The sequence below is a fragment of the Symphalangus syndactylus genome, chromosome X (genome assembly GCF_028878055.3).
Source record: "Symphalangus syndactylus isolate Jambi chromosome X, NHGRI_mSymSyn1-v2.1_pri, whole genome shotgun sequence".
In the NCBI taxonomy this organism is placed as follows: domain Eukaryota; kingdom Metazoa; phylum Chordata; class Mammalia; order Primates; family Hylobatidae; genus Symphalangus; species Symphalangus syndactylus.
Window position 1 is genome coordinate 118,334,251 of NC_072447.2, and position 26,997 is coordinate 118,361,247.

Genomic DNA, 26,997 nt, shown 5'->3' on the forward strand with positions numbered 1-26,997 from the left:
TAGATAGCTACAAAACTGGCCATTACTTCTTATACTTCACTTTTCTGTAAAATATACTAGGCAGAAGATTCTTTAAAATAAGAAAATCACCAATAAACAATTTCGTTTAAAATTTTTATGAGTCTGTGTGGTCTCCTAACTCTTTAAGAATGAGAAATGTATTTAAGGATTCATTTAAGGAAGTAGATAAAGGCATGGTACAGAATACCTACATATTAGTTTGTGGGATGTGTAGAACTGAGTTATGAGAATACTCAAGTTAAAAGTCACTTTCGCATTCCTTTCAAACAAAAGGCTTTGTCAGGTGAATGCTATGTTTTGTATTTAATTAACAATAACAAGTAAGGTTTAATTGTAACCAAACTCAACTATTTAGAAGTATCTTGTTTGTAAAACGGCGTAGAATAATGTCAACAATTTAGCAAGAAAACTCAATTCACAGCATTTCAGAGCAAAAAGGGACAGAGGTCCTCTATTGCAACTTCTTTGTCATGGATGAAAACAGTGAGGCTCAAAAAGTTTGAGTGACACATCTAGTAAGTGGTAAGAGTCAAGACTACAACTCATGTCTCCTACTGCCCAGCCTAATGTCCTTTATGCTAACCACACATATTTAACGGCTGGGTTGTTGAATGATACTAGAATGAATTATACATTATATAAATTATTCATTATGCAAATTAATTTTTGTTGTCTCAGTTTTCTGTATTCATGACATATTTGAATTTAACACGATTAATCTGGTACTTCTAGCTGTTTCTACATTTTATGAGTTGTATACATTTTATATCATTAAGTTATAAAATGGCAGAAGTCGCTTCTTTTTTCCAGATGAGACAGCAAAACCAGAAACTGACCCTTCAACTTTGAAGTAGCTTTTTGTTTGTTTCTTTCCCCTTTATATAGGATGTCTTGAAGCTGAGAAGGAAGAGCTGTTGGAGAGACGAGGAGTTAAGAGTTCATTCGGCTGTCCAGATGTATCCAAGTACCCTGTGTTATTTGGCAATAAATACATCTGGGCAACTGACTGAACTTTTCGCTTTTCATGACTCAGCTGGAACCCTCCACAACCAGAAGAGCCTGTTAGAAAGTGAAAAGTTTGTGATCTCTTAATCTAATGAAATGGGAAGTGGGAATTGCGTGTGGGTGAAGAGACACCATTGTAGATGTAAGTGGGAATGCATTTTAGTATGCAACTCAATTGATTTTTAAGTGTCTTAACAAAAGATACCGAGGATTTTTTTTCTAGCTTGCAAAATTAAAATCAAATTAACAGAAAATTTTGATCTGCTCTCATCAGTGACACTTGTCGTGTACTTACCAGTATAAAATAACTATTTTATGTTGTGATGGAGAGTAGCTGGCAAATGCTGGCAAATATTATTTGTATATTACAATATTTAAAAGATATCTAACCTCAAGCTATGGCTATGTACATGGATCCATCTGATGTATTTCCCCCAATCACTCTTTATCTCATGATGCAATTTCATTTTATTATAGCAATTATCACTATTTGAAATTATCCTACATCTTTGTTTAAATGTTTATTTTCTGTATCTCCAGCTAGAATGTAAGCTCCATTGGAGCAGGGGCCTCGTCTACCTTGTTTACTACTACATGCCCAGCATCTGGCATAGTGCCTGGCACATAATAAGCAATCGATAAATATTTGAATATATGAAACTACTGTTATACAGCTTTTGGTCCTGCAGATCGGCTGCAGTTGGTCTCCAACACAGAGATTTAGCATATGGTTTGCTCCATTAGCTCTCCTCTTTGAAAACCTTCAGTTTATTGTGCTATGTGCATACTAACACTGAGATAATTCCTAGATCTGCTACCACCTATGGAGAAAGCAGTTTCAAATTGCTGGGCATTCTGCCCACTAAGGCAAATTCTCTCCATGTCTGTTACAACCATCATAGAGTGATTTGCAATTGCTACTTTAAGTCTGTCAACTGGGAAGTGTATGTTTTTAAAGTATTATTTTATGTAAATGGAATAGGTCTAGCTGTGAAAAACATAATTTTATATGCTGTAGATTTTGAGTTAACTGTTGTGTGAATTCGCACTTAAGTTAACAATAATCACGCTCATGGAACATGTCAAACACAAGCAGAGGTATTTAGTAAATACAAATGAGGAGAAAAAAATTTTTTTTTCCATTTGAATTCCAAGCATAGGAGGAACAGGTAAATCTGTTTAAATAACCACTTAACATTATCTTGGAGGACAGAGAATACAAGTAATGAGCCTAGACTTGCATTCAAATTGAATAATCACTGGTGGAAGAGTAGTCTTTAATTTCATTGATGATAATAACTGAAAAACTTTCTATCAAAATAATAAAAATTATCTGATTTGACTATAGTTAGCAAAGGTGAGTTTTTAGTATGACAAATGTATGGTTTATTAGAAAATCGCTAGAGTACATTTGAAGTTGAAAGGAAAACTTCCTACAACATTCATTAGTCCTAAGGATAATTTTTGAATTAAATGAGCTCCCCTAAAATTATTGTAAATCTGTGCCACATTAATATAATCTTCCCAGGACTAATCTGAACATTTATGGCTAATTCGTTTTTGATTTAGACATCTGCTAAAAGCTCAGTGAGTATAGTAACTAGAGGGATAATATTTGAATTATGAGTCATAATTTCTGAACACTGAAAATTGTTAAAAATCAAACTTCTATATGTATTATTATTTATTCAATTTTTAAATGCTTTGTTATACAAAGTGAGACAGAAGTGATCTAGTCGACTATATTCTACGATTTCTTTTTTTTTGAGACAGGATCTGTTGCCCTAGCTGGAGTAGAGTGATATGATCAGGGCTCACTGCAGCCTCAACTACCTGAGTTCAAGGGATCCTCCCACCTCAGCCTCTCAAGTAGCTGGGACCAGAGGCATACGCCACCACATCTGGCTAATTTTTTGTATTTTTTGTAGACATGGGGTTTTGCCATTTTGTCCAGGCTGGTCTTGAACTCCTGAGCTCAAGCAATCCACCCACTCTGGCCTCCCAAAGTGCTGGGATTGTAGGCATGAGCCATCACACGTGGCCTATTCTACAATTTAAAAAAAATTAGTGTGAAATTTAGTCTTTCAGTTTGACAGAAAATATGCTGCATCATTATAATGTGCTAATAGAATTTCCAGAAATCTAGTGTAAACTATATCTTTTCATGGGTAAATCTAGACTCTCCAATTTTTGTTAAAACATGAGTAGAAATGCTGGCATTTTTCTTTAAGACTCATCAATATTATGTTCAACCAGGTCTGGGAAAGAAAGAATAAAAAGTAGTGTGAGAACAGAAAACGTGATTGAAACATGACCAATCTTTCTTCAGTGCCAAAGGGTGGAAAAGGTAATGGTAAAAATGAATTATAAATGGTTAGCTTTAGAGGATGCAAGGCAAGGGTTTTCAATAAAGTTGTAAGCTTCTATCTTCTCCAAGCACAATTTGGGCAAAACCACAGCTCTTCCTTTATTCTTAGATAGTATCTTTTGACTTCACACCTTAAATCTCCTACCTTCCCATCAATCAGCCAATTACTTTGTATCCAGGACTTGGCTAAGGATTGTGGATGTTACATGGAAAGTACATCTATATGGCTCTTCTGCTCAAAAATTTGCCTTTAGTATTAATACAACACCTTTAAAAAGCCTTGTTCGTGCCAGCCTTTGTGCTCCACAGTTTTTTGTTTTCTTTGATTTTGTTAATATTTTTTGAGACAGGGTCTCACTGTGTCACCCAGACTGGAGTGCAGTGGTGCGATCACGGCTCACTGCTGCTGCCACCTGCTGGCCTCAAGCCATCCTCCCACCTCCGTCCCCAAGCCCACCCCACAGTAGCTGGGACTACAGGCCCGCACCGTCACATGGGGCTGATTTTTTTTGCGGAGATGGCGTCTTGCTCTGTCCCATAGTTTTTAACTTACTTTTTAAAATACTTTTGCTTCCAAGGTGATTATTGATGATGACTTTTAAGTATTTCTGTGAGTGATACGGATTCTGATAGTTTGCAATTTATTTCCAAATGTCCAGTGGAGATTCGATTTTGGTTCAGTTGTTTTGGAGTGTTCACACTATTCTGGATGACATATGCTGTATGGCACATGGCATATAGCCATATGAGCATAGATTTCATAGGCATGAGTTAAATATAATACTCATGGTATGGATTCATACTTAATTAAATTTTCACATTAATTGAGGTTATTCTGCAATATCTTGTGTAAAATTGTACTATTGAAAATTATGTGAAAACTAATGTTTCTCCCCCATTTGTCTTAGCAACTGTAGTTACTGTTATTGATGTCTGAAGATTTTACAGTGTTTTAGAGAAGGCATGAAAAGGTCTGTGATTTATACTGTAGAAAGGATTGAGAGGTTGGTCTGAGTGTGTATTTAGTGGTTATCCTGATCTTATTTCTATGATTTAATCTATGATTTTCTCTTCATACTTGAGACAGCTAATTGGTTTTAAGTTAATCTTTTTCTGGACACGAAATTATAAATATGTATGACTACACAAAGTAACACATAAACACACAAATATATATTATAAAGTTGGTTATAATTATAATTATATTAATTATATACTTATATTAAGTATATAATTAATATATTAAGTATAATTATAATTATATTAATAATATAAGTATAATTATATTAAATGTAAGTATAATTATATTATTAATATAATTATAACCAACTTTATAATATATATTTGTTTATGTGTTACTTTGTGTAGTCATACATATTTAGTATAATTATACTTATATTATTAATATAAGTATAATTATAAATTATAACACTTATTACATTATCAAACCTAGTTTCAAGGCAAATATTGTAAAATCTCATTAAAAATTAGTCAATTATTCCATCAATTATCTCACAAGTGATTTTTAAAAAATTTTACAAAACACAAACCTTCACAAATTTGAAAACTTGAATTTATAAGCATTCTTTTGTGTTCACGCAACTTTAAAAGTTCCATTACACAGATCAGAAAGTTCCACGTATGCAGATCAGAAAGTTCCATATATGCAGATCAGAAAGTTTCATTAGAGTTGTTTCGCTATGTTTTTCAGTTTCTTTTATTGATTGATCTTATCCAAGACTTAAGAAGTTTTGCATCACCTTCCCTTTTAGTAGAATTATTCACAGAACATTTCTTATTGCAAAATATCATCATCGCAGTGGCCTGGCCATTTGGGGAAACATGTAAGATAACATGATTTACTTTACATAATTCATATAATTTATTCCCATCACACTATGTTCCCAAACTCTTACCACCAGTTCACAGGTATTTTCTATCATGTCCAGTCAGTGTTCATGCAAATTTTAACAGCATGAGGAGACATGATTTTGTCTACAAGTCATTTTTGTTAATAAATTGGAAATCTATATACATAATATTTTTTGTGATTATTACTCATTGTTCTCAATAAAATTGGAACTCAGAAAAATAAATATTTGATGTTTAATCTTTCTGCTTATATTTCTCAGGAATATACATGTTAAAAAGCATAACAAAGCTGGCTGATTTTTAAAGGAATATAATATTTTGAGTAACAGTAATAGAATTCATCCATAGCTAAAAATGTGGCTAATAAAATGCTTCATGAGATGATTATTGTATCAGCTTGTTTTGTTATACTCTATTGGAGCACAGCATATTTTACTCTATCTTTGAACCTTTAAAAATTATACTAATATTTGGATACATAAAAATAAATATTGAAAATCATTTTAGTACTTTTAGCATAAGGAAAAAGGAAAAAGTTTGATACTTTTTGAGGGCTAAGAAGCAGGATGGGACCTTTTGGTTTCCCTTACCATTTTTTCTGTCACTTATTTTCAGACCTCCCAGAGAAAGAGATGTCTGTTGTCTGGTAAAATTTATGGGACAGAATTGGCCTGACTAATGGTCAGGGTGATATCTCTCTCTCCCTCTCTCTCTCTCACAGAATATTTTGAGTTCCTAGATATTGGAAGGCCACATTTTATGTATTACTGTAGTAAGGGGATGATTTTGAGATTGATTTTTGTGTAGGTAGCACTGATAGAACTGATAAATGAGAGCTAAGGGATGAAGAAGGGAGAAAATATTAACTGTATCTTGAGTGACAAGGATAGTGCTATTAAATGAGATGGGAAACATAGGGAGATGTGATTTCTTCTGGTTAAATTTTACTTCCAAATTTCTAGAAGGAGCTAGAAGCACAATAAAGAAAGCTTATCATGACAGATTTTCATGATCATATTACTCTTAAATATTTATAAATTAGACAAAACAGATGATCTTTCAGTGTTATTCCATGTTCTCAAGCTATTCAATTATCTGTCTTTCTCACTTTCTCTCTCACATTCACACACATATCCCTAAATTCTTCTCATTGATAGCCCAGTGCATGTGAATTTAACAGTGTCATGATCTTGACTCTTAAATAGCTTTGTAATATCAGAAAAAATACAGTTAGATGTTTGGTGTGGGTAAAGAGTATAATCAAAATCCTAAATAGAAAATGCAGGAGAGAGGTTCTTAGTACATTTGCATCCAGTTTACTTTTGGCCAACACTTTAACATACCAAATATAGTTAGTTCTAAATGGTGAATAATCCACTATGTAAATATTTGTTTGGGTTTGATGCAGCAAATAACTCTTTAAAAAATAACCTACAGAAATAGAAGGTATTTACTCTGAAATTGTTTGAAAAGTTGTTTGATTTCTATGTTTTCTGCCTAGTACTTTAGAAGATGTATTGTTACTTCTTAATCCACAAAAGAAATTAAAGATTTTTGTTTCAATCATCTAGTGCAACTAACCTTTAGTTTGTAATTTTCAGTATTATACCATGTGTTCTTTCTGTAATATATCATCTGTTGGCTACTAACTGATCAGTACTAAAGTGGTTGCTATATTTAATATAGTAAATTTAATCAATTCATTTATTTAGTATAAACCTGTTGCTGCCCTCTGGAGAATGTTGTTGGTTAATGCAAAAGTATAAAGAGAACTATGTAATTGCAGGTTTCTTCACTTTGAAGCAACCAAAACTAGAAATGTATAAAATGTGTTCAGTTTATAGAATGCCTAAAATTTGCTTTGGTTTTCCATGTTGCTGTAAGATGAAACCTTTTTATTTTAGATATGCTGTTTAATTATTAGATCACATATTTTCTCCCAATGGTTTGCAAACTAAGAAGAATATATTCTTAATTTCTTTTTCAAAACATTGATTTGAAGCCATGTGTACTCCAAGAGGGGGAAATTTGGTATAAACCATGTATATATCAAATATATACAGGAAGTTTTTAAAAACTGTGATGATAATTGAAAAATCTGCTTTCTTTGCCATATTTTATCACTTACGCAGTATAACATGCTTACCTGTTTGCTGAATTAATAACTGTTTCTTATCACCATTAAGTGCATTTAAGTTTATTTAATTGGTTACTATGCAAGTTATTTGGACGTTTAACTAATTTTCTCTTTCTTCTTTTTCTGTCCCCAGAAAGGATGATATGATGAACCTAACCTGTTAATTTCCTCTTCTCAATTTTAAACTTTGGTTGCTTAAGCCTGAAGCAATCATGGTGAACCTGAGGAATGCGGTGCATTCGTTCCTGTAAGGATGTTACTACTTATTATTTTAGTAAAAAGATAACTTTGCTTGGTAGCTTGCTGAACGTGTTAAAAAATGCTTCTATATGATCAGCTATATTTGCCTAAATCTGCATAAATGGCTTGCACCCCAAAAGACTAATATTATGGGTGATTCCTATTCAAAAATAACTAATAGGAAAAAAATAATTTGGACTCTAATTAAGCACTCGAGCTCATGTACTTAAACAAGTAATATGGTGATAATGCCCTAAATTCAAATAATCTCAATGTTCATGGCTACTTTTTCCATGGGTAAAACTTAGAAAGGAAAAAGTTTCTTTCCTTTTCCTTCTTGCATGAACTGAACAGTTAAGAGAATGAAATGCCTCTGGTTTTGTGAAGAATAGTTGAGGTAGGAAAAGAAAAGGTCGGAAGTTAGGGGGTAGGGCTTGGCGATGTAGCTGGATGGGAAAAACCAATGTCATCCTCAGAAGTCTTGATGCAGTGACTCAGTTGCAGCCAATAATATACAACATAAAGGGTGTAGGTAAAGATACAGGAGATTCAAATAATAAGCAATTCTAAGTTTGATCTAATCCAGGTATACCTTCTTTTTACATAGTAAAATGTTGGAGTGTTTCTTCCAAACCTGCTTTTTGAGGAACGAAGCATAGAAAAAAATGATCCAAAGCTATGTAAACTCTGATCGGTATAGTTGAGAAACCCCAAATCTCCTTGCTCCTAGGTAGTCTCCTTTATGATTCTTGTAAAAGAGCTCACCCAGGAAAAAGTTTACAGTGTGGTGGAGATATAAAGTTCAGCAACATTGGATCCTCTGCAGTGTGCATCACTGTGGCCCATCTTGAGTGTCACTGTTGTGATGATAGTTTCAAGTACGGAAGAGTCCAAGAGAACTAGAGCAGACAACTGGGAAAGCAAAGAGTGAAGGACAGTAATAAAGAAGGGAAAAGAAGAGTTGGGTATGGGAAAATGAAAGGACAAGTGTTCCTACTCCATGAGCCTGTGCCAACTCAGTATATAGCCATTGGCCCATGTACCAAAGTGTAGGACTGCCATAAAGGGCACCAAATTATTCTGCTATGAAATTAATTAAAGAATTCATATACAATTTTTTTAAATTCTATTGAGAGAAACAAGGAAGCATTCCTGTCTTCTAACAATGCCCATTGTCCTAGGTCATAGAAAAACTCAGTAGATTTTAAATATATTCAACTTTTTAAATTAAATTATCATTTTGTTTATATACTAAGAATGTAAAATTATATTTTCATTAAAACTTTAGTAGCAATGAGTAAATTATATGCATTTCAGAGAGAAATTATGACTTTTGTGTACATATTTTATGAGATTCCTATGAGCTTAAAAACAATTAGGATAAACTTTAAGAGCAAGACCTAAATTACTCCTCTTTTGTAAAAGGACTTTATAATTTCACTGAGCATGTTAAGTATTAAAAATTAGATTTAATTATAATACAGCCAATTCTTCATTACAAAACTGAAGAATAAAGGATTAAACTTTAATAAAAATCATAAAATCTTGTCTATAAGTAGTGCTCAATAAAAATTTATTAAACTGAATTTAATTGAAACCAGGAAAGTGAAGTAAATACTGTATCAAGATTTATCCTAACACCATTACCTTATTTTGTAATTCACAACAGATATGTTTACATCTGACGAGACTCCTTCCTTCAGTAATTCAGTATTTGTCTCACAGATTCTTTAATTAAAAAAAAAATTTCTGACCAGTAGGGATAGGCTAGATAACCACTTGAAACAGTCCAAACTCAAAGATACTCAAATTATAAAATTCATAATTTGACATAATTTTCTTGGTGTATGTTTTTGTTATGTATAATTTGTCCTGTACTCCTCTACCATTTTTAGAGACATATGAAGGAATTTCGATGTTTTCACAATTTACTTAGAACATTTGAGGCAGACTGCATATTCCCCTAGGACCTTATTCTATAGGTTTAAGGATAAATGTACTTGTCATTCTGCAATCAACAATTGAAGATGCAGTTTAGTATTTGAGATAAATTCTTGTGGGACTACTTGAGATGATCATCAGCTAATTTAAAACAGAACATTGTTTTTTAAAATGCCAGCAGGACAAGTTTTTTATCAGCTAGGCCAGAAAGGACTCTGGAAAACATACTGGATTTAAGATTACTTTTCGGAGTCCAGTTTTTCACACATAGACATCGTCTCAAAATAAAATCGAGACTTAAATTATCCTGGCAAATTTTGAAATACATGAGTTGGGATATAGCAAACATAAAATACTTTTGTTTAACTGCGAAGCAGACAGAAGGTACCTCCAGCATTTACTGAGGGCCTCTTATGACACAGGTATTAAAGTTTGACATATATCATTTAATTTTCACAACAACCATATGATGGAGATTGTCCTTGTACAGATGAAGTTGATGTTCTGATAGGTTAAGTGACTGGTCAAAAATTACTGAAGTCAGATAGCCAGGACATTGGCCACATGCCACATTCAAGAAATACAGTGACAGAGTAATCAAAGCTGAGAACAAATAACTTTCTTCTGTTTATTTGGTCCTTTATTTTACTAATTTTTACTCATATTAATCACAGATTAATTATGTTATAGATTTTGGAATCCTGTATTATTTTTGCGTATTTTGTATGTTCTGGGAAAATAATACATTTGGAAGAATTTACTGATTACTTCTCATCATTTGATAAGAATTACGATTTCTCTGATAATGGTAGTGAGCAATGAGTCCATTAAATCACACACGTATTATCCCTGCCTGGAGATACTATCTTCAGTTCAAAGAACAAGTGACTTGGGTAATGACATAAAAATACATAATATGGAGAACACGTAGACTCTGAATGTTATGTCATGTGTTCCATCTCCCTAATTTCAGAAAGAATCATCCTTCAACTATCTTGCATAGAAAATTATGTAGCATATATTGTGCGACCAGAGGCAATTTTCTCCTCTATAAATAATACCAAGGTTGAACAACCACTACATATAGGAAACGTATCCTCATGTTGCTGTTTAACATTAATTAAATAACTATTACTACACATAGAATAAACATAAATCAGTCATTCACAGGTAATATTTCTTAGTTTTAAGCAGGAAATATTGAACATGCTTGGCTGTCTTGTCTATTTTATTAAGGAAAAAATGTGTAGCTTTATTAGACATTTTAGGAGCTTACACTTTGAGAGAATACTTATGTACATAACTCAAATAAATCTCATGTTGCCATAGGGGGATATTAATTTAGAATGTGCAAGTGACAACCACATCCATCTCTGGCAATAGCCTGCCACCTGGCCTGAAATTCCTACTGGTAGAATCTACCAAAGGACCATCATGAGAAACGTACATTTTAAATGACTTAAGAGATTTAGTTCCAGTGCATGAAAAGTAACAAATCCGTAGGCATTAATCACCACAAATCATTATCTAGCCTAGAACAAGGCCCACAAAATATAAGACAAGACAGAAATGTGGAGAGTGGCAGGTAGAAGGAAAGTTTATAGCACAAAATGTTAAGAAACAATTGAACCACCATAATGGCACTTTGCAAATGTGAGAAGGTAGAAAAACTTCTAAAAAGAAATGAATGGGTACTCTTGTCAAAACCCACTGTACCTCTTCCAGACGCTTGCCGGAAGTTGGTCTGATGGCAACTTAATTCCTTCTTAGCCTTGGATCAATAGAATGCAACTTCCAGTTTCCTTGTTAGGGTCATGGATCCTTTAAGAAAATCCCCCTTCATTCTGTTACCAGCTGTCTCAGAACATATCTAAAGGAATCAGTATTTTAAAAATATAAAGAATAGACTATTATAGCAAATCAAGCAATACTGTGGTTTCAGATCGCAGTAGAAGTTTAAAACATAGACTTTGAAATCAGTGGGACCTGAGTACGGACCCTGGCCCCGCCACTTACTGGCTGTTTGGGCTTGAAAAAGTTACTTACCCTTTCTGAACTTTACTCAGTCTTCTCATCTACATGATGGATATAAATTAGAACTGACATCATGAGGTTGTTTAATAAGATCAAATGAGATTATACATATATATTTCAGCAAACTAAGTGCCTAACTCATAATAATCACTCAATAAAAGTTGGTGATTTTTGGAGAGAAGAAATACTGAGACTTAATTAAGAGAGTAGAAATAATGATGACAATGATGCTGATGATGATAATGATGACAATGATCCATGAAGAAGCAGTTGTTTTGCATGAGCAACATATTGTGTATAAGTAATATAATATGCACCTGATTTTTTTTTCTTCTTAATTTTCAGTGTGCACCTAATTGGCCTATTGGTTTGGCAATGCGATATTTCTGTGAGCCCAGTAGCAGCTATAGTAACTGACATTTTCAATACCTCCGATGGTGGACGCTTCAAATTCCCAGACGGGGTACAAAACTGGCCAGCACTTTCAATCGTCGTAATAATAATCATGACAATAGGTGGCAACATCCTTGTGATCATGGCAGTAAGCATGGAAAAGAAACTGCACAATGCCACCAATTACTTCTTAATGTCCCTAGCCATTGCTGATATGCTAGTGGGACTACTTGTCATGCCCCTGTCTCTCCTGGCAATCCTTTATGGTAAGTACAATTCTATTCACTTTTCAATCTCATGTAATGTCATAAATTTGTGTCATAGTAAACACTCATAAAGTTAATTATTTTACTTGTAACATTTGGAAAAAGAAAAAAGCAAATTGTGTGACAGAAGGAGTTGGATGTGTGTATCATATTTATTAAACAAATCAGTAACAGTCTTCCAAAAGCAAAACAGACATTTTATAATATATTGAAATCATACATAGATGCTCTCTTGCTTAGTGTCTTTGTAAACAATGAATGAACAGTTAGTTGCCTTACAATGTACCGAATGAGACAGTAACAGAAACATCTTTCAACCCCTGTGTTCTGGGCAGTACACATACTTAGTACCATCTCTGATACAAAGAAGGAAAAACAGGCTCATCCTCTTTAATAAATGTATTTTAAGAAATCCTTCTTAAAGCTGCCAAACTAAGTGGTTGACACAAAACAGGCACTCAATAATAGCTATTCTTCTTGTTCATGGAGTCTATAATTTGTGTTATTACAAAGAGACAAGAGATAGTAAAATTAATTACTAAGTATATAACTGTAAGTTCATATCATCACTTTAAAAATTCAGGCATTGAAAGTTTCAATATATTGATTTTAAAGAGGTTTTTAATTTTTCTTTTGATTTTCTTCCATCCCTTCATTCTGTTCATTTTAAACTAAGATTTTGTTTCTAGCTAATATTTATGATGAACAATCAAATCGTTTATACAATTCTACAAAGTATCTTTACTAGGAAGTTGGAGAGCCCAGTTTGAATTTAATTGCTAATATGCTTATCTCAAAAAGGAGTAAAATAGACTTCCAGTTGCCTGGAGTGTATAATGGAATTAGACTAGAAGAAATAATATTGAAAGTGTATCTAGCTGTCGATCCTAAAAGAAAATAAATGCATCTAGAAAATAATCTCTCATGAAATGTAAAAATTAATTAGCCTGTTCTATACCTATGGCAATAGTAGATTATCTTAATAAGCATTTCATAAAGTGTTCTCAGAATATATGCTTTTCTTATTCTTCATCAAGTTTCAATGATGCATTAGCCTTAAAGCGCCGGTATTTTATCTGCTCAGTGGGCATTTTACCACTCTATTGCTCCAAAATTAAGAAAAGATTACTGGAATGAAGTGAAACTATAATTTAGAAGGTATACTGTGTTCTGTGGTGTCTGTTTTGCCAGCTTCTCCCTTTAAAAAAATGTGAGTGGCCAAAGAATGATATTAGCATAAATCCAAGTCTCTTAACATATCTATTCCCCTGCCCAAATAAACAAAGAACAATATAAAAAAACAAATAAAACGACACAATACCACCGTTAAGTGTGGAGAGCATTCAAATTTCAAATTACCTGTAAGTAGAAAAACAAACGGGAAATAACACTGAACTATCTATTAGGCTTCTACCCCATGCTGTTGCGTAGAAGAAGAGTAGTCCAGGAAAGATTGCATGAAATAAACTAGAGGAAAGCTATTAGGAAGCCTAAGATTGATCTAAAATCACCACAAGTGGCCAGGCGGTTACTCACGCCTGTAATCTTAGCACTTTGGGAGGCCCAGGCTGGTGGATCACTTGAGGTCAGGAACTTGAAACCAGCCTGGCCAACATGGTGAAACCCAGTCTCTACTGAAAATACAAAAAAATTAGCTGGGCGTGGTGGCGGGCGCCTGTAATCCCAGCTACTCGGGAGGCTGAGGCAGGAGAATTGCTTGAACCTGGGAGGCAGAGGTTGCAGTGACTTGAGATCACACCACTGCACTCCAGCTTGGGCAACAGAGCAAGACTCCATAAAAAAATTTAAAAAAAAATCACCACAAGCAAGTAAGTCTACCCCAAGTATGAAAATACTGAAAAGTTTCTCTAGAAGGTCAGCCTTCAGATGAGGTACTGAAAAGTATGCATAAGACTCAAGAAAGCAGCCTTGGAAAATTAACTCTTTGGAGGTGGAAAAAGGTAAAAAAGGAAGCAAGAGGTGACTTGAAAAAAAAAAAAAAAAAGCACAGTGAAAGGAAAAAGAAGCAAGAGGGGGAAATTTATCATCTTACAATACGGAAAATGTCAAAATATTAGGACCCATCACCCCTCTCTCTACTGTCTCCCACTGTCCCCCAAAGGCCCTCCAGTAAAGAAACCATACTTTGATACACAAAGAAAAGAGGATGCTCTTGAGCTTGGAATTTTGGAAGCTACCTACAAACTGTCAGTCATGTTCATAGAAATTCTGAGATGCAACCAATCTTCATCTATACCAAGCTACTATAGAAAGAAATCAGAATATGAGAATAGAAAGAAGGCATCTGATGAATATTCCCTCCAATAAAGAATGATCAAGTGGAAGAATATGCTAGCAAAACACTTCAAAAAATATCTTCAAACAAGCATGTTAAGGTATTGAAAAATGTACCTTGAAGTAGTAATCTAATAACTAAGAATAGAAATGGTTAAAAAGAAAAAGACAACACAAAGGAAAATTAACTGAATTCAGGACAAATAAAATAGAAGAAAAATACATCATATCAGGAATGAACATAAAAAGCACCCAACAACTAATTGATTCATATGAAACTTAATAAGGAGTATAGAAGAAAAGCAGATTAACAAAGAGAATGAAGACGAGACAAAGAAAGAAGTAAAATATGTCAGAAAGTGTGTGGTTGAAATGGAATATCAGCAAAAATGATCAAATGTATGTATGAGAACCCTTGAAAAGGAACAAGTAGTAAAACAGAATTAATATTTAAAACTGTAATCCAAGAATGTCTTCCAGATATAAAAGAGAGTCTGACTCTACATATTGATAGGTTCAACCCAGTGCTAGAAAATTGACCTGAAACAATGAACTCTGAGATAAATCTGAGACACTGGATTTTTCAATATAAAGAAAAAATCCTCAGGGTTTCCAAAGCAAAAAGAGGGAAAAATTTACAAGAGCAAGAGCGTTAGACTGGCCTTACATGTCAAAAAAAAAAAAAAAAAAAAAAGACAAAGCAATAGTGAAATAATACTATCAAAACACAACCATTTATAGGACATGCTTTGAAAGGCAAATCTATACAGACAGAAAACAGATCAATAGTTTCAATGGCTGAAAGTGGGAAGATGACTTCAAAAAGGCATTTATTTTGTTATTATGAAACTGTTCTATATCTTGATTGTGGTGATGGTTATACAAATATATATATATAAATTTGAAGAGCTATAAATTCTAGTATACAGTTTTAAAAAGGTGAATTTTACTCTATATAAGAGATGCCATAAATTTAAAAATATTTTTAAATACACAAAACGGTTTGGAAATATGATTCTATGTGTAGACAAGTTGTCCATTAAGGCTATAAAAAGTTTAAGTCTTTGAAAATTCAGGGAATTCTGTACCACAAGCCCTTTTAAAAAATAAAATAGTGGAGGTCAGGTGTGGTGGCTCATGCCTTTAATCTCAGCACTTTGGGAGGCTGAGGAGGGCGGATCACTTGTGGTCAAGAGTTCGAGACCAGCCTGGCCAACTGGGTTTCTTTAGTAGAGACCCGGTGTCTACTAAAAATACAAAAAAATTAGCTGGGTGTGGTGCTGCCTGCCTGTAATCTCAGCTCCTTGGGAGACTGAGGCAGGAGAATCGCTTGAACCCAGGAGGCAGAGGTTGTAGTTAGCCAAGATTGAGCCACTGCAATCCAGCTTGGGCGACAGAGGGAGATTCCATCTCAAATAAAATAAAATAGAACAAAATACAATTACAAAATAAAGCAAAATAAAATAGTGGATGGGATTCATCTAACAAAGGGATGACTGGGAAAATTTCATCAAAAAGACTGATGATAAACATTTAATATATTTAACTTTAGAGCTAAAATAAAAGAAATGGTATTTTAAGAGCAGAAAAATACCATGTCATATAATAATATATTATGTTTTATCTGTTCTAACAATCTGGAAACAATGCAACCAAAAATTAGGAAGAGAAAGAGGAAGGGGAAGAGGAGAGTAGAATCATTTCGTTGATTCTTCTATAAACGAATGATAAGAATTAAATTATAACCATAAAAAACTGGCAAATCAGAAAGTAATAGAATTAATAAGAAAACATGGGCCTAGGGTCATTAAGCATGTTATAAATATAAAGTTAACCACTAGAACAAAAATACACACCTTCTTAAACACCAAAGGAAATGTAATTAGTAGAAGAACCAAAACCAGTCAAATAGAGGAAGAAATAGAAGAAAATAAGGCTGGGCACGGTGGCTCGCGCCTGTAATCCCAGCACTTTGGGAGGCCAACGTGGGCAGATCACGAGGTCAGGAGATTGAGACCATCCTGGTTAACATGGCGAAGCACCGTCTCTACTAAAAATACAAAAAAAATCATCCAGGTGTAGTGGCGGGCACCTGTGGTCCTAGCTACTCAGGAGGCTGAGGCAGGAGAATGGCATGAACCTGGGAGGCGGAGCTTGCAGCGAGCAGAGATCGCGCCACTGCACTCCAGCCTGGGCGACAGAGTGAGACTCTATCTCAAAAAAAAGAAAAAAGAAAACATAATGTGCTTAACATTATATGATGATCTAATATGACAGAGTTGAAATCAAACATATCAGTAAGTAATAATCATAAATTCGAATGAAGAAGGTATCACTCTATTAAACATAAAAGATTTTTAATTAGGCATATGAAGAAAGACCCAAGTATATTTCATATACAAAAGTAACCCTTACAACCCAGGGATTAGTAAGCGCTAAAAATAAAGGGGTAGGTGAAAGTATACCAAGCAAATGGTGACAATAAAGCAGAAATTGCGATCTTGATATCTGACAAAAGAAATTTGAAGTAAAAAAATGGTAAGAGTAAAAAAGAAAGATGCTTATTAATGATAAAAGAAAGCCACAATTAACAACAAAGAAATGGCAGTTAAGAATATCTCTGCATCTAATAACACAGAAATGACTTTTATAAAGGAAAATCTAAAAACGGTGGGAGAATACATTTATGGGTGCATTCTAATAATGGGAGATTTTAATATACTGTACTCAGTACAAAAAAGACTGGACCAAAAACAAAGAATATATATCTTATGAATGTATATTGAACTTTACACTCTTATAATAGAAAGTATACTTTCTTAAATGCACATGAAGTATGCAAAATTCAATCATATATTAGATCACAAGAAAAGGTTAAAGTAGAAATTTTATAAAAAGTTCTTTTCGATAACAATGTAACAATACTAGAAAGTACTAACAACAAAAACTTTAATATCATCTTGGAACCATAAATTTTAAACAGCTGTTGGGTGAAAAGAAGAATGCAAATAGAAATTACCAAATTTATTTTAAAATATGATAGCATAGCACTGCTTTATCAAAATCTATAGGATACACATAAAGGAGTGAACAGAGGAACATTCATAATTCCAATTACATTTATTAGTAAAAAACCAAAGTATATGAATACATTTCCATTAAATAATCTTGAAAAAGGACCAAAAAAAGAAAACAAAAGAAAGCACAAAGCAGAAAAAAAAAATAATAAAGATAAGAGCAGTAATTGACTGGGTAGAGAACAGTAGAGAATAAAAGGACAGTATACCTCATCAAGAAATTAAACTTCTGGCTTTTTTTGGTTTTTTTTTTTTTTGAGATGGGGTCTCGCTCTGTCACCCAGGCTGGAGTGCAGTGGTACGATCTCGGCTCACTGCAACTTTCGCCTCCTGGGTTCAAGTGATTCTCCCGCCTCAGCCTCCTGAGTAGCTGGGATTACAGGTGTGCACCGCCACACCTGGCTAATTGTTTATGCTTTTGGTAGAGACGGGGTTTCACCACGTTGGCCAGGCCACTCCTGACCTCAAGTGATCCGCCCGCCTCAGTCTCCCAAAGTGCTGTGATTACAGGCGTGAGCCAGCGCGCCAGGGCACTCCTGACTTTTTAAAAGATTTTCACAAAATAGAAAATTACTAGCTAGTTTTAACAAGGAAAAAGGAATAGAGCATAAATATATCAAATATAATATGAGAGGGCATATAATCATAGAAAAAAATAAATTTTGTAAATCATGAGATTACCTTGTAGATTTATATGCAAATCAATGGAAAATATAAAAAATAGATAATTTATCAGAGGAATTCAGGTTAACAAAATTGACCCCATGAGATATAGAAGGAAACAGACCAATTTCAGTAGAAGAAATAGTTATCAAGGAAACTTGCACAAAAATCCCACCAGACTCAAATAGTTTCACTGGGCTCTTCTAGTTATAATGCTTCAAAAATTGTTTCAGAGCATTGAAAACAAAGTGAAACTTCCTAAGGTTTATATGAAGTGAGAATAACTTTGATACATAAACCAGGTAAAGACAGTATGAAGAAAGGATACTATAGACCAATGTGACTTATGACTATTAATGCAAAAATACTTTGTAAAATCTTAGCACACAGAATCCAATGTCATGTGAATCGAAAAAACTCAAGGTTGTAGAAGCGGAGAGTAGAACAGTGTCTTCCAGAGGCTGGGGTGATATGGGGTGGGGAAAGGAAATAGGAATTGTTGGTCAAAGAGTACAGTTTTATTTAGACATGATGAATAAATTCTGGAGATCTATTATTGTACAGTGTAATAACAATGGTTAATAATACTGTATTGTATGCTCGAGATTGCTAACAGTAGGTCTTAAATGTTCCAGTCTCAAAAAAATGTATGTTAGGTGGTGGATATGTTAATTAGCTTGATCTAATCATTTCACAATGCATAGATATGCCAAAATATCACAGTATACACCATAAATGTATACTAATTTTAATTGTCAATTATAGCTTCAGAAAACTGAAATAAAAAAGAATCCAACTCCACATTAAAAAATAATATACCATGACCAACTGGGTGGTCACACTATTATTACTATTCTAGTAACATTGTGTTACTAGTAACAGGAACAGAAAACCAAACACCACATGTTCTCACTCATAAGTGGGAGTTGAACAATGAGAACACATGGACACAGGGAGGGGGACATCACACACCGGGGCCTGTTGGGGCGTGGGGGGCAATGGGAGGGAGAGCATTAAGACAAAACCTAATGCATGCAGGGCGTAAAACCTAGATGACGGGTTGATGGGTGCAGGAAACCACCACAGGACATGTATTCCTATGTAACAAACCTGCACATTCTGCTCATGTATCCCAGAACTTAAAATATAAAATATATATATATATATATACACACACACACACACACAAACACACACACCATGACCAACTGGGTGGTCACACTATTATTCTAGTAACACTATGTTGGCTCAATATAGGGAAATATTGTCATAAAATATATTAACATATGACATTAACATTATTACTAATAAGCACATATTAAAAATTAAAGCTAAAATTAATCAATATTGATAATTATAATACATTATTATATTTATAACATAAAAATATTAATTTAAAAGTATATGATTTATCTCTAAAGATACTGAGTGAATAAACATTTCCCAAAATTTATAGCTTTTCTGATAAAAATCCCTCAAGAATATAGAAATTGATATTTTTTATTGTGATAAAATATAAATAACTATCAGACAGCTGGCATCTTAGTTCATAGGAAAACAATAAAAGCACTTGTCCTAAGATCAGGAAAAATATGAGCATGCCTTGTATTTCCATTTCCACTTAACACTTTGCTGTAGGTATTAGTCAATGCAGTTAGACAAGATAAATTAATTAGAGTTATAAAAACAACAAGTAAAACCATCTCTTTTTCCAGTGTATCTCAAACTCCATAAGAAAATCAGGATAAAACTATTAAAAAATAAGATATTCAGTGAGATAGCAGGATGTAACATTAGCATGGAAAGGTCTATAGAATTAATATACCCAAATAACCAGTTGGAGAAACCTCTATTTAAAATAGCAAGGAAAAGAGAATACATTAAGGAAAAAATATGCAAAATCTATTGTTAGGAAAAATTAAAAACACCCCTAAAAGACAAATGATTGATATCGTTGGCATAACAACAATAATAATAATAACAATAATACATGGCAAAACACCAATAGCAAACTTCAAAAACAAATAACAAACTCATAGAAAATAGTTGCAAAATATATTGCAAAGGGCTAATATCTCTAATATATAAACAATTCTTTATAACTGAAGTAGAAATCCAGCACTCAATAGAAGAAATGAACTAAAGATGTGAGTAGGTAATTTGTGATTTTTTAAATATATTTTATAGGCCAGGTGTGGCAGCTCACACCTATAATCCCAGCACTTTGGGAGGCTGAGGCAGGTGGATCACTTGAGCCCAGGAGTTTGAGAACAGTCTGGGCAACATAGTGAAACCCCAGTCTCTACAACAACAACAACAAGAAAATTAGGCAAGGATGGTGGCAGGCACCTGTAGTCTCATCTACTTGGGAGGCTGAGATGGGAGGATGGCTTGAGCCCTGGAGGTCGAGGCTACAGTAAGCCGTTTTCATGCCACTACACTCCAGGCTGGGTGACAGAGCCAGACCCTCTCTCTCTCTCTCTCTCTCTCTCTCTCTCTCTCAAAAATATATATTTTAAATATGTATATAAACATTTGTGAATATTTGAATTATATATATACACATTTATATATATATGGTCCTTAAATACATGAAAATATGTTTAATCTCAATCATTAGAAGGAAAATGCAAAATAAATGACACCACGGTACCATTTTTAACCTATCAGATTGGCAAAATATGACAAGCTTGAATTGCACTGTGGCAAGGCTGTGGGGACATCAGCACTCTCGTATATTGCTGGTGGGAATGTCAATTGCTACAAACCATTTTGGAGGAAAATCTGACAACACTGAAAAAACTACATAAGCAATTATGTTTTAACTCAGAAAACTAACATCTAAAGTGTTCACTGGATGAAAAACGTGTGATAATAGCAACATATATATGTGTGAGATTACTCATATGAGCATTATTTGTAATTGCAAAATATTCTAAACAATCTAAGTTCTATATATAGAGAGATTAATTAAATATATTACAGACTATCCACAAAATGGGATTTATTTTTTAAAATAAGGAATTTCTTTATTAACTGATATGGATCATAAACAGAATCCAAAGAACTTAATTCTATTTGAAATTAATCACATAACCACACTGAAGTACAAAAAAATCTAACCCAAATAACTTTAATACACAATATTTGTACAATATACATTCCGTCTAAATATAAATAAACTCTAAATAGTAGGTTTGCTTTTTATTGGTGTTATGCAATAGTGATTGTATAACACCACCAATATTGTTAGTGTACTCTGGGATTGTATAAGTGTGTAGGTATACCAAAGGAAATAGAAGCCAGATTTCTCACTGTTGCATAAGGTAGTTAAAAATTCGAAAGGGGGAAGGAAATAATGAACTCTACATTATTGGACTAATATTCATGATATCCGTGTAAATTCATAGTGGTAGTAGATGGTAGTTAGCTAGCTAGCTAGCTAGAGAGGTAACATAATATTTATATGTATACTTTGAATTATGTCCTAGTCTGTCCCCTAAGAGGGCCTAGCAGCAGTGTCACAAGAGTTGCAATGAGCAAAAAACAGAAACAGAAACTCCTTGGGGAAATAGCTAATTTCAGGAATGGGGCAGAAAAATTACAACATGAGATTGGGAGGGCTGGGCACGGTGGCTCATGCCTGTAATCCCAGCACTTTGGGAGGCAGATCACGAGCTCAGGAGATCGAGACCAGCCAGGCCAATATGGTGAAACCCCATCTCTATTAAAAATATAAAAATTAGCCGGGCGTGGTGACATGCGCCTGTAGTCCCAGCTACTCAGGAGACTGAGGCAGAATTGCTTGAACCCAGGAGGCGGAGGTTGCAGTGAGCCAAGAGCTGAGATCGCACCATTGCACTCCAGCCTGGGCGACAGAGCAAGACGACTCCGTCTAAAAAAAACAAAAAAACAAACAAAAAACAAAACAACAACAAAAAAATGAGATTGGAACACCTTTTGAGCTGAAAAGTAAGGAAGTGAACAAAGAATAATGGAAACATCAAAAAAAAAAAAAAAAAAAAAAAAAAACAAAAACCCACAGGAGCCAGCTTAACAGAGCCCCCACTGATCAAATCTGGGAACATTCAAACATTAAGTTTAAATAAGAGTTCTGATGCCAACAAAAATAGAGTAAGCCCACTAAAGACTATCTCTTCTTTTGTATTCAATCAATAACTGTAAAAAAATTCAAAAGCAACTACCTGAGGACTCAGAAAAATAAACAAAAACAGATTGAAAGGGAAATCAAAACTTAGAGAAGTAACCTATATGGGAATGAGGTTCCCCTTTTTTTCCCTCTCTTTTCTCTAGTAGCTTTGCCCCAGGGGCAGGACTCAGTCACTTAGCTGCATGGTGGTAGCCCAGGAGTGGCTTAAATTCTTATGGAAACCCAATCTTTCCAGCCAGAGTAACTGACAAAAGGAGTCTCTATGGTCTCCCTAATGTAGGGGAAATACAGTTTTCCCTCCCTTTTTTATCTCCTGGCTTTGTCTGGAGAAGACTCTAGTCAGAGAGCTTTGATAATATGAGCACTAAAATTTTGAAGAAACCTTTTCTTTCTGGCCAGTAGACCAGAAAAAGAGGACTTTGTGGACCAGAAAGTATGGAAGGGAACCCCATAGAGTAGACAGCTAGTAAAAGTTTTCTTAATTCTGCGTTTAAACCTGAAAAAGTGCCAGTCTTAATGCTGAGCTTTAAGTAAACAGGACAGACTTCAAGAAGCATAGAAAAGCTTTAGAAAATTTAATGTATTTAAACATCCATCCAAGTCAGAGACCATGCCCTGAATGACATGTGTGTGGGACAGACTCAAAGCAGCATAGCCAAGGTTATGAAAACAAAATACATTGAATCCACTCACCGCAGAGGCAAGACTGAACTCTAAGTCTGAATTTAACTGGGTTTTCAATGCCTACTAAATCAAACAAGTAAACAAAATCAGCATTCTCAAGCAGATTTTAACAAGACCTAAAATCTACAAAATATAACACTCAGAATATCCAGGATACAATTTAAAATTACTTGACATAAAATATAACCAGAAAAAAGACTAACAGATACCAACCTCAAATTACCAAGATGTTGCAATTGTCAGCCAAAGCTTCTAAAGCAGCTACTGTTACAATACTCTATGTAGTAATGAATAGAAATTAATGGAAATATGGATGCTCTCAAAGGAAAAATAAATTATTAAAAATTGAAAATTTTAGGACTGAAAAATACAATATCTAAATTTAAAAAATATATAGCATAGGCTTAATAACAAAGTAGAGATGACAGAGGAAAGAGTCAGTCAATTTGAAGATGAATCAATAGAAATTATTCAAACCAAAGAATAGAAACACTGAGGAAAAATGAACAATGCCTCAAGAACCTGTGGAATTCAGCCAAATTACAGAAAATTTGTGCCATTAGAGTCCCAAAGGGAGAGGAGAAAAAGATGGGTTGGTGCAGAAAGAAAATTTGAACAAAAATGGGCAATGATTGCCCCAATTTGGTGAAAGAAAAATATAGAGATTCAAGAAATTCAGCAAACCTCGAATAGGATAAACTCAAGGAAAACCATGCCCAGACACATTACAATCAAATTGCCAACACTGGCAATAAAAAGGAATGAACTATTGATACACTTAATGACATGGAAGAATCCTAAAATAGTTAAGTTGAATGAAAGAAGCCACACAAAAAGAGTACATACTACATGTCCATTTATATAGAATTTTAGAAACTGCAAACTAATCTACAGTGGCAGAAAGAACAGCAGTGGTTGCTGGGGACAATCATGAGTGGGGTGGTGCAGATGAAAGGGTTATTAAATGGCAAGAAGAGAAGAGGTGCAGTGGATATGTTGATTAGATAGTAGTGATAATTTCACAAATATTATACATATATATGTCAAAACATCACATTGTACATTTTAAATATATATAGTTTATGTTTGTCAATTGTATCCAGTAAAGCTGTTAAAAATTGTAAGATGTAGCTAAAGTAGTGCTTAGAGGAAGATTTATGGCATTAATTACTTATTTTAGAAAGTAAAGATGGTCTCAAATCAGTAATCTAAACCTCTACTCTTAGAAACTAGAAATGAAGAGCAAATTAAACCCAGTGCAAGCAGAAGAAAGAAAATAAGAAAGTTCAGAGCAGAAATTATTAAGATTAAAAATAGGAGAACTGTAGAGGAAAACCAGTGTATTCCAAAGCTCATTCTTTTTTTGAGACGGAGTCTCTCTCTGTCGCCCAGGCTGGAGTGCAGTGGCTCAATCTTGGCTCACTGAAAGCTCTGCCTCCCGGGTTCGCGTCATTCTTCTGCCTCAGCCTCCCGAGTAGCCGGGACTACAGGCATCTGCCACCACGCCCAGCTAATTTTTTGTATTTTTAGTAGAGACGGGGTTTTACCATGTTAGCCAGGATGGTCTCGATCTCCTGACCTCGTGATCCACCTGCCTCAGCCTCCCAACGTGCTGGGATTACAGGCGTGAGCCACCGCGCTCAGCCCCCCAAAGCTCATTCTTTTACAAAAGTAATGAAATTGACAAACTACCAGCAAGACAATCAATTTAAAAAGAGAGAAAACTCAAATTACCAGTATCAGTTATTAAAGAAGTAGTATCACTGCAAAACTTGTAGACGTTAAAAAATTATTCCTATCAATTCAACAACTTATATGAAATGAACCAATTCTCTTAAACATATAAACTCCCAAAGATTGCATATGAAAAAATGGTTAAACTGTTTAAATAGCTTAACTCTCATTAAAAGCCTTCAGTGAAGAGAAGACCCACAGAAGGGGAGAAAAATGTTTGCAAACTACCTATCTGACAAGGCGTTAATAGCCAGAATATATAAGGAGCTCAAACAACTCCATAGAAAAAAGTCTAATAATCCAATAAAAAATGGGCAAAATATTTGAACAGCCATTAAACAGGCATATGAGAAGGTGCTCAACATCATTGATCATCAGAGACATGCAAATCAAAACTACAAATTAAAGTACAATCTCACCCCAGTTAAAATGACTTATGTCCAAAAGACAGGCAATAACAAATGCTGGTGAGGATGTGGAGAAAAGGGAACCCCTGTACACCATTGGTGGGAATGTAAATTAGTACAACTCCATCAGTATGGGGAACAGTTTGGAGGTTCCTCAATAAACTAAAAATTGAGCTACTGTATGATCTAGCAATCCCACTGCTGGGTATATACACAAAAGAAAGGAAATCAACATGTAAAGAGATATCTGTACTCCCATGTTTGCTGCAGCACTGTTCACAATAGCCAAAGTTTGGAAGCAACCTAAGTGTCCACCAACAGATGAATGGATAAAGAAAAGGTAGTACTTGTACACAATGGAGTACTATTCAGCCATAAAAAAGGAGAAGATTCAGTAATGTTCAACAACATGAATGGAACTGGGGGTCATTATGTTAAGTGAAATAATCCAGACACAGAAAGACAAACATCACATGTTCTCACTTATTTGTGAAATCTAAAAATCAAAACAATTGAACCCATTGAGATAGAGAGTAGAAGGATGGTTACCAGAAGCTGAGAAGGGTAGTGTGGGGATGGGTGGTAGTGGGAAAGGTTAATGAGTACAAAAAACAGTTAGAAAGAATGGATAAGACTTAGTGTTTGATAGCACAACAGTGTGACTATAGTCAATAAAAACTGAATTGTACATTTTAAAATAACTTAAAGAGTATAATTGGATTGTTTGTAAGCCAATGGATAAATGCTTGAGGGGATGGATATCCCATTCTTCATGATGTGATTATTATGCATTGTATACCTATATCAAAACATCTCAGGTCCCCTGTAAATATATACACACTATTTACCTACAACAATTAAAAATTAAAAATTAGAAAAAATTTAAAAGCTAAAAATCTCCATGCCTGGATAGCTTCACTGGCAAATTCTACTGTACATTTAAGGAAGAAAAAAATAAGAATTCTATACAATCTCTCCCAGAAAATAGAAACAAAAGGAATACATTTATATCATGTTATGAGACCAGGATTACCCTGATAATAAAACCAGGGACCTTATAATCAAGAAAATTAGGGATCAATTGCTTCATTAATATAGATGCAAAAATAATCAAGATCTATTAACAAATTTAGTTCAGCAATATATAAAAGGGATAATACATTCTGATATAGCTGGCCCTACATTAAAAAATCAATTAATGTTGATTAATTGATCATCTCAATAGACTAAAGAATATAATAACCATATGATCATCTCAATTTTGGATTAGTTGATACAGAAAAGACATTTGGCAAAAATGAACTCCCAAGATAAAAACGATCAACCAGGCTCAGTGGCTCAGGCCTGTAATCCCAGCAATTTGGGAGGCTGAGGTGGGAGGATCACTTGAGCACAGGAGTTTGAGACCAGCCTGAGCAACCAGGGGAAACCCCAACTCTTAAAAAAAAAAAAAAAAAAAAAAAAGAGGCCGGGCACGGTGGCTCACACCTGTAATCCCAGCATGTTGGGAGGCTGAGGCAGGTGGATCACGAGGTCAGGAGATCGAGACCATCCTGGCTAACACAGTGAAACTCTGTCTCTACTAAAAATACAAAAAATTAGCCGGGCATGGTGGCAGGCGCCTGTAGTCCCAGCTACTCGGGAGGCTGAGGCAGGAGAATGGTGTGAACCCGGGAGGCGGAGCTTTCA

The 26,997-nt window shown here is 34.4% G+C and overlaps 1 protein-coding gene across 1 annotated transcript in view; it reads left to right on the plus strand.

Moving 5' to 3' along the window:
- The window catches only part of HTR2C (5-hydroxytryptamine receptor 2C), a 329,139-nt gene that overhangs the window by 126,690 nt on the left and 175,452 nt on the right, over nucleotides 1-26,997 (plus strand). Inside the window, exons 3-4 of the mRNA XM_055268258.2 lie at nucleotides 7,537-7,650; nucleotides 11,964-12,277. Coding sequence (XP_055124233.1) covers nucleotides 7,616-7,650; nucleotides 11,964-12,277 — 349 coding nt within the window. The 5' untranslated portion in view covers nucleotides 7,537-7,615. The remainder of the gene's footprint in view (nucleotides 1-7,536; nucleotides 7,651-11,963; nucleotides 12,278-26,997) is intronic.